This window comes from Dipodomys ordii, unplaced genomic scaffold, assembly GCF_000151885.1.
Source record: "Dipodomys ordii isolate 6190 unplaced genomic scaffold, Dord_2.0 Scaffold73, whole genome shotgun sequence".
NCBI lineage: Eukaryota > Metazoa > Chordata > Mammalia > Rodentia > Heteromyidae > Dipodomys > Dipodomys ordii.
This window is the reverse complement of record NW_012267289.1, coordinates 11,133,875-11,143,521: the sequence shown is the minus strand read 5'-3', so window position 1 is coordinate 11,143,521 and position 9,647 is coordinate 11,133,875. Positions and strand designations below refer to the sequence as shown.

At 40.3% G+C, this 9,647-nt stretch overlaps 1 protein-coding gene across 1 annotated transcript in view; it reads right to left on the bottom strand.

Moving 5' to 3' along the window:
• Window positions 1–9,647, bottom strand: part of Nxpe3 (neurexophilin and PC-esterase domain family, member 3) — a 32,745-nt gene that overhangs the window by 5,806 nt on the left and 17,292 nt on the right. The window contains exon 5 of the mRNA XM_013024100.1: window positions 2,237–2,443. Within this exon, the coding sequence (XP_012879554.1) occupies window positions 2,237–2,443 (207 nt within the window). The remainder of the gene's footprint in view (window positions 1–2,236; window positions 2,444–9,647) is intronic.

Here is a 9,647-nt window from a genome sequence, read left to right as displayed (position 1 = left end):
AAAAAAAAAAAACAAAGTTCAGAGATAGCGTCTAGGTCCTCCTAAGTTCAAGACCCAGGCAGGAATGACAAAATAAATAAGTAAACCAACAAAATTAAGATAAATTCAAAGGTGCATAAATATATAAATGAAGGAGAATAATGGAAGAGGTGGCACTGATCATAACTGATATATGGAATTGTAACCTGACAACTACTTAATAATAAAAGAGAAAGCAATCTAAATTATAATTCTTGATAGAAGAGTAAGTTTTTCTTTTTGCAACAAACAAAAGAAGCAATTCTTCTTTTTTAAACTTTCAATTTACCTTTGGTTGGAAAATCACTTTGAAGTTCTATAAGAGGACTTCTATAACAAAGGTAGCAGCACAAGCTAAAATGCCCTTCTCTCTCTCTCTATTTAAGTTGTGCTTCCATTTTTAACTCCTCTGAAATATTCCAAAGATGCCATGACCATCCTAACACCTAAAAGCTCTGCACTCCTATACATATATGAAAATGTCATGATGAAGCCCATTAGTCTCTATGATTCATATATGCTGACACAATTTTTTAGGCTCAAATATTTTCTGTATATATGCTCCCATGGGGTGGGGGAGGATCTGTCTCATTTCTCTCAATATTCCCATTAGTGCATGACAAAGAATAAGTAAATGTTGGCAATGAACTTCCATGAACATTTCCCATGTACCTGTTCAGTGCCCACAACCATTGGTACCACAAGCCAGCAGTGATGAGTGGACACCATAGCCTTAGCACTCGGGGAGTTTATAATCAACACTGAAGAGATAGGTTGGACTGTAATTGTCGATATTCTCTGCTTTGCTTTCCTTCACTAGTACTCAGCATCCAGCCCTACTTACATGGAATAAAACCTCAAGCTACCATTTTCTTCCTTCCTTTCTTTCTTTTTTTCAGTACTGGGGATTGAAACTCTACCACTTGAGCCACACCTCCAGCCCCCTTTACATTGCTTTAGGCCTGACCAGCCTGGGCAGCTCTCTGTGTTGCTAGAGATGCCACCTAGCTCTCTTACCTAGCTCTTGTGTTTGCCCTGTAGCTGGAGGAACAGGTGTGCACCACTACTCTCAGCCATTAGCTGAGATGGATTCACTCAACCTTCTTTTTTGCCTGGATTAGTCTCAAACCACAATCCACCAGCTCTATCTCCCAAGTAGCTAGGATTACAGGCTTGAGTCACACTGCACCCAGCTCATTATTTGATTAAGCTCAAACACCCACATAAGGCTTTACTTTTATCTGAGTCAACACAACGGTTGGCCCGATGGATGGTTCTGCCACAAGGCGACTGCCTTCCAGTAAAATCTTCTCGGAGTTAGACCAAATAGAACCAGAAGAAAAACATACTGGATATGTCCACCTTTGTTTCATAACACAGATTATTTGAAGTGAAAGACACCTGTTAGATAACACGGCCCAGCTGTCCCATCTAACCCGTGGAGAAAGCAAGCACTAAAAAGTAAATGATGATCTCGGCCAGTGGCTCCTATCTATAATCCTAGCTACTTGGGAAGCTGAGATGTGAGGGTCAGGGGTCAAAGCCAATTGGGGGGGGGGCGGGGAATCTTCAAGACTTTATTGCCAATTAGCCATCAAAAAGCTTGACTGGAGGGATAACTCAAGTGGTGGAGCACCAGGTATTAAAAAAAGCCAAACCAGAGAATGACAAACCCAATGCCTATGCATATGTACTCTCTTTCTCTTTCTCTCTCTCATTTCTCTCTCTGATTTGTTTCTTTCTCTCTCCCTCTCTCATACACACACACACACACACACACACACACACACACACACACATGAAATGGCTTGTCCACAGTCAGGCAGATAATCAGTAGGCTGAATCTGGATAAGAACCTAATCCTTAGGCAGACACCAACTATTCAGGTGTCTAAGGTCTGAGGCTCTCCGTTCAAAGCCATCGTGGGCAGGAAAATCCATTAGGACTCTTTATCTCCAATTAACCCCCAAAAAGCCAGAGTGGAGCTATGACTCAAGTGGTAGAGTACTAGACTTGAGCAAAAAAGCTAAGGGATAACTTGCAGGCCCAGAGTTCAAGCCCCAGTACCAAAAATAGATGAAAAAATTTCCTACAACTATGCCCAAGTATTTACTAGCTGACCAGCATATGACAAGCAGGTATTGAGTGAATCTGCTTATTTCAAATCTGATTTCATTCATATGGGAAATAACTTATAAAACAAAAGCAAAGTACCAACCTGGAACAAACGTAGTAAGATATTCAAACCATTGTCTGATTGTTGAGTCACCAAATAAATACACCATTTTCCTTTGTAAGCATTCTGTAATGTTGTCAGGGTCATTGAACTGGCGCATCTTAAAGTTTCTAGGCCTCCACTGATCTTTGTAATAATACCCAGAAGGAAAGGATCCTGAGCCTTGAGATACTTCTAAGTTGTTAATTTCTAAAAAGGAAAAGGGGGAAAAGATATATTGCTGAAATTCTCCTCCAAAAATAGATGAAAAAATGTTCCGACAAATAGTTATGCTCAAATATTTGCTAGCCTTTCAGCATATGGCAACATTTCCTGCTGTCACATCTCAAAGAAATCCCAGAGTTTCCCCCAGTACACATAGGTTCTCTTTTGTGCAAAAATGGGAAGATGTGAAATGGTTTTAAGGGTGGTGGTGGACAGAGGAAGGAAGGCGAGCATTCTAATTATGTACTTTAAAAAAAAATCAAAGTCAGAAATAAAGGAGGCAGAAAACAAGGAAATGTGTGACTGTAAGCATCTGTCTAGCATTATTTCAGAAGAACCATTTTCATCCACAAATCTGTAAAACAGGTAACAACTTAATTTCATATTTTACATATGCATTAGAGTACTAATATTGACAATGTTCCTTGGTTTGTTAAAAAGTTTTAATCTGTAAGTTCTTGATTCTATTTTTGTTTCAAAAAATCACTCCTGAATATAGAAAATAAACCAATGATATGGAAAGGTTTATTCTCCACAATACAAAAGGTTCAGAAGGTGTCCGTGCATAATAAGCAATATCAAAAACTATCAGTATTATGTACTCACTACTGTAGCCTAGCAACACATGATAACACTAATCCCAGGACACCTTTCCAAGGGAAGTCAACACTTTTTGTTGAAAATGTCACTCTAGAAACAATACATTATACATACTCCAAAACAAATAGTAATGGCTAATATTTCTCCAAGTTTATTCTTTATCAAATATCATTCTAAACATATAATCACACATGAAGTCTATTATCACATATTAAGTCTTGCCCTACAGAACAACTTCACTAAGGTCCCAGAGATTATTTAGGTGATGAAGACACAACTTGGCCACAAGTAGGAGAACTAGAAGCCCAGGTTTTTAACTACTGTGCTAGATCACATCTTGATAAATAATCCTAGGTGTCAGCCATTCCTTTTGCTTTAGGACAAGGAGATATATACCTATTTGTAGCAACAATTAATTGAGTATGCATTTCTAACTATCATTCAAATCTACAATCCTGAAGAAACCACCATTATATGTCATGTCTTTGTGTACTCCAAAGTTCACCCATGACCATAATCCAATCATTTTTGTCTCCTGTTAAACCACAACTTGAAGTGCAGATACTCAAAAATTTAAATACGGCTAAGTCTCTATTGGTGATTATTTTTGGGTTATTTTACTTGTTGACATTATCCCTTTTAAATTCATGTTAAACATGAATTTGGGTTTTTATCCACTTCAAAGAAAATGCCTTATTTTATAGTGCATATTAAAATCATTTCTTCTTAAACATCTACTTGTTGTTTTTATAAATTCAGGTCCCAAATGGAAAAGAAGATAGTTTTTTAATATATTTTTTATAGTAAAGATACTGTACAGAGGGGTTACAGTTACATGGGCAAGGTAATGAGTCCATGTCCTCTGGAACATTGCTACCCACTCCTTGTTTTTCCCCTACCATCCTTTCTTCCTCACCTCCCTGACTCCTCCCCTCCCCCCCACCAAAGTTGTAAAATCCACTTTCACCATACTGTCTTGTACAGAAGATGGTGTTTTTTTAAAGCTTTATTTTGGCAAAGATGATTTTTAAATTAAATGTAGAGGGGAAACAGAGTCTTTATCTGACTTATTCAAACACAATTTCCCGAGCCAGATGAAGTAGCCTACTACTATAGTCCGGTTTCTCAAGAGGTTGAGGTAAGAGATTCACTTGAGCCAGCACCAATGGCTCATGTCTGAAATCCTAGCTACTCAGAAGGCTGAGAACTAAGGATGGAGGTTCAAAGACAGAAAGGTCCCCCTGAGAGTCTTATCTCCAGCCAACCACTCAAAAACCAGAAGTGGAGTTGTGGCTCAAAGTGGCAGAGTGCTAGCCTTGAACAAAAGAGCTCAGGGACAGTGCCCAGGCCCTGAGTTCAAGCCCCTCAACTGACAGCGAGAGAGAGAGAGATGAGAGACAGAGACAGAGAGATGAGAGACAGAGACAGAGAGCAGGAGAGAAAGAGACAGAGAGGACAGAGACAGAGAGCAGGAGAGACAGAGACAGAGAGCAGGAGAGAAAGAGACAGAGACAGAGAGAGCAGGAGAGAATCACTTGAGCAATGGAGTCCAAGGACAGCATGGGTAAAATAGCAAGAAGCTATCTTAAAAAGTGAGGGGGTGGGCTGGGAAGGTGGCTCAGTGTTGGAGTGCTTGCCTTGCATGCATGAGGCCCTGGGTTCGATTCCTCAGCACCACATATGCAGAAAAAGCTGGAAGTGGCGCTGTGGCTCAAGTGGTAGAGAGCTAGCCTTGAACTGAAGAGCTGAGCAACAGCGCCCAGGCCCAGAGTTCAAGCACCACAACCAGCAAAAAAAAAAAAAAGTGAGGGGGTATTGCTCAAGTGGTAGAACTCCTCCTTAGTAAATGTGAAGCCCTCTCAGAAAAAAAGAAAGAAAAAGAATTCTTAACATATTATCATTAAGTATGACTCTATCATGATGATACTACACCTTGCCGAAAAGTTCCCTCATTATTTCAGTATACCAAAGTTGCATAGATATGGAGCTATGCAGAAGACACCTGGAGCCTAAAAAAACATGTACTAGAATAAAAATTAAGTGTTATATTAATTAATGTTATATTTAAAAAATGCTAGTAGAGAGGATTTTGAATGTTCTCCAAACAAAGAAATGCTGTATGCTTGAGAGATGATGACTATGCCAATTACATGATTTGGTCACTACTCGTTGTATTCAAAATGTCATACTGTAGTCCATAAATATGAACAATTATATGTGAATTCAAAATAAAAATCCTTTGCTGGTTAAAAAAAAAGAGTGACTGTCAACAAGAAAATACTTTGGATGTCAAGCCTAAATTAAATTTAGTAATTTAGTGCAGTTACAATTTTACCACCACTGATTTGGTGATTCAGCTATTTTGTGTCAAACATATGTTAAAAAGAAAAGTATATACCACACAGGAAACAGTTACTGTTTCCACGCAAATGTTAATTATACTTACTACCAGAAATTGGTAATGCAGACAAATTAATGAACTTGACAGTCATTCATGCATTTCCTGCCCTCCCTTTTTTTGTATTACTGAGATTTAACTCAAAGGCAGATGGCTCTACCACTTGAGCCACACCCTCAATCTTTTTTTTTCTTTATTTTTCAGGTAGAGTCTGGAGTTGAACTCCTGATCTTGGCTTCCAGTAGTTGAGATTACAGGCATGAACCAGGTGCTCATCTTTAAGCATGCCCTATGCCTCATCATAGCACTTTTTTTCTTTTTTCTCTCTCTTTTTTTTTTAAGTAAAATGCACATACTGACTCATGGTCAATTGGGACAAAAGCAATTCCTATTTTAATATGATTCCAAGCAATCTAAGGTTGTTTAAAAAAAGTTAGTGGAAGAGGACTATTGCTCTTTACAAAAAAATCTTATATAATAATAATGTTAAAATAATGAAAGAAACATCAATTCATCATTAGAATATTGTGGAAATCATTGCTACAGATGAGATGTAATGAGTACTAAAAATTTGTGAGTAAAACTAGAAACAGAATGTTAGGTGTTTGAGTGCCCCCTCCTGGTCACCATTGCAAACTTCAGTTCTACTACCTTGGCTGATTCCCTTGACATACAAAGCCCTCCTCTGCTTTCCATTTATATACTAGTTACAAAATTATTTCCTATCCAAAGCTAACTGATTTTACTCCTACTCACTAAATACTTTGTTCCTCTAAAAATCTATAAAAGGATTCACTAGTTATTGACCTGTTTTCCTTCTAACAAGAATAATACATCACAAACCACCAGTTCTTGAATGATCTGTCAGGTAAAGGTAAATATTCCTCCCACTACCTACTCCACAGGACACCAGAAACATCTCAAGGTGGGCAAGCCAGACACAGCTGGAGTAACACAAAGCAGATTCAGTAGTTGGACCAAGGTCTGGAGGATATCAGACATGACAGGTGTTTTAAGTGTGGTACTACTGAGGAATGCTATGCCTATAGACATCTTGGTTATAGGCTAAAACAAATTCAGACAGCTACAAGATATTTATTTCCACTAATATTTCTTTCACATATATGTCCTCTAAAGTTAATAATGTATCTGATTCAAGATCTGCAACCAAGGCTAACTAGCACCAGCAAAATTAGCGTAAAACCCTATCTGAAGAAAAAAAAAAAAACTACCCAGGCACTGGTGGATCACCCCTTTAATCCTACCTACTCAAGAAGCTGAGATTTGAGGATCATGGTTCAAAGCTAGCCCAGGTAGGAAAGTCCGTGAGACTTTTAGCTCCAATAAACCAGAAAAACGGAAGTGGTGCTATGGCTCAAGTGATAGAGCACTAGCCTTGAGCTGAAGAGTTGAGGGACAGCACCTAGGTTGACAGTTCAAGTCCCATGACAAAAAGAAAAGAAAAAGATAAAAAGAAAGGCTAAAGCAAAGGATTCCAGGCACCAGTGGCTCATTCCTATAATTCTAGCTTCTCAGGAGGCTGAGGTGTGAAGGTCAGAGTTTGAAGTCATCCCAGACAGTAAAATCTGTGAGGCTCTTATCTATAAGAAAGGAAAGAAAAGAGAAAAAAGGAAAGCCAAGCCAAGCCAGAAGTATAGCTGTGGCTCAAACTGTAGAGCACTAGCCTTGAGCACGAAAGCTCTGGGACAGCGCCCAAGACCTGAGCTCAAGTGCCAGAAACAAGAGGAGGGGGAGGCACAGATAGAACAAGTGGTAGAATACTTGCCTAGCAAGCCAAAGGCCGGGGGGGGGGGAGGGGGGCAGGGAACGACAATGATGATGACAACCACGTAACAGCAAGCCACAGTGGGCAGTGGAGCTATGACTGGCAGTACACTGCTGGAATCCAGGCCACAGACAAAATTTATGTTAGACTGCAATATTTCAAAAGTTATGAATTGAGCTGGGCACTGGTGGCTCCTGCCTGTAATCCTAGATACTCAGAAGGCTGAAATCTAAGGATCACAATTCAGCCCAGCCTGGGTAGAAAAGTCTGTGAGACCCCATTTCCAATTAACCAGCAAAAAAGATGGACTGGAGTGTGGCTCCAGTGATAGAGCACCAGACATGTGCAAGCAGGCCCACCTAGAATACAAGGCCAAGGTCAAGCTCCAGTAATGGAGGGAAGAAAACAAAGTTAAAAACTGGATGCCAATGTATTAAAATCAGAAACAATCATATTTAAAAATGAAGATTTCTAGGTGGGCATCAGTGGCTCACTACTGTAATCTTGGCTACTTAGGAGGCTGAGATCTGAGGATCACGGTTCAAAGTTATCCTAGGCAGGAAAGTCTATGAGAATCTTCTCTCCTATTAACTACCCAAAAAGCCATTACTGGAGCTATGGCTGGCTCAACTGGTAGCGCAGTAGCCTTGACCAAAAAAGCTTACAGATAATGTGCAGGGCCTGAGTCACACACACAGACACAGACGCACAGACAGACAGACAGACAGACAGACACACACACACACACACACACACACACACACTAAGATTTCTGAGTTCTCATTTTTAAAAAGTATAGATGCGGTCACCCTGAATTTGTAACAAAGAAGGAACTGAACTGGGGAATCTGCCCACAGGGGGGACACTGCCCCCTTGAGGCAGTCTCCTCTCATTCCGTCTCACGCACTCACCGCAGGTATATGGCTAGTATCCATGCAACACCCTGCTTGAACCAGGTGTATTAGAAAACTAAGGTTAAAGGGATTTAAAACACCGCCTGGTTTACAACCACTAAAAGGCTCTTTCCTGCCACCTGCATAAGGATCTAACATTGCTCCCCTTTTCTTTCTATAAATCACTAAAATAATCGCTATTGCTTGCTGGGCAATTGCAGGTTCATACCTGTAATCCTAGCTACTCAGGAGGTTTGGTATCTAAGGACTGTGGTTCAAAGGCAGCCAGAACAGAAACGTCCATGAGACTTTTACTATTAACAATCTATACCAATGGATCAGAATCACATAGAAAGTTTATTAAAATACAGAGTACTGGGCCCCACCAGTCAGACCTGGGTGAGGCCTGAGAATTTTTAAGTCTAGCAAATACCCTGGTAATGCTGCTGCTGCTGATGCATGTACATTGAAAACAGCTGGTGTTCAGCTCAGTGATGTGTGTGTGTGTGTGTGTGGTGTGCATGTACACACGTGTGTGACTATATACACACATGCATGCTGAGGATTCAGCCTCAGGGCCTCCAGCACTTTACTATTAAGCCACATTACCTATCCCTGCCACATCCCTAGCCAATATTCAGTGTATTTTTGGCTTTTGTTTGTTTGCAGAACTAGTGACTAAACTCAGATAAGTCCTCCATCACTAAGGAATGTTCCAGTTCTCCTCTAGTCTTTTGGTTTTAGTTTGTTTTTCAGACAGGTCACTTACTAACTTTGGGCATGCAGGTATACACCCACCACATCTAGCTTGTTTTTGAAGCAGGGTCTCACTGACTTTTGCCTAGGCAGGTCTGAACTAATTCTTTCTGTCTCCGCCTTCCAAGTAAGTGGGATTGTGGGTGTGTGTCACCATGTTTGGCTCTCAATGTTTCTTATTTAAAAATTTTTCATGATAGGGCTGGGAAGGTGGCTCAGTGGTAGAGCGCTTGCCTTGCATGCCTGAGGCCCTGGGTTTGATTCCTCAGCACCACATAAGCAGAAAAAAAAAACCGGAAGTGGCGCTGTGGCTCAAGTGGTAGAGCGCTCGCCTTGAGCTGAAGAGCTGAGGGACAGCGCCCAGACCCTGAGTTCAGGCCCACGACTGGACCCAAAAAAAAATTTTTTTTCATGACAATTTTATATACATTTCTTGAATATCTTTTGCATTTTTTTTTAGTCGATCGTGGGGCCTGAACTCTCGGCCTGGGCGCTATCCTTGTGCTCTTCAGCTCAAGGCAAGTGCTTTACCACTTGAGCCACAGCACCACTTCTGTTTTTCTAATGGTTTATTGGAGATAAGAATCTCATGGAAAAAGATCTTTACTAGCCATACAACCGACAAGGGTCTCATATCTAAAATATACTTGGAACTCAAAAAATTAAACCCCCCCAACAACAAATCCTCAAAGAAACAACTGCCCAATAAATAAGTGGGCGAAAGACTTAAAGAGAAACTTCTCTGAAGAAGAAAGA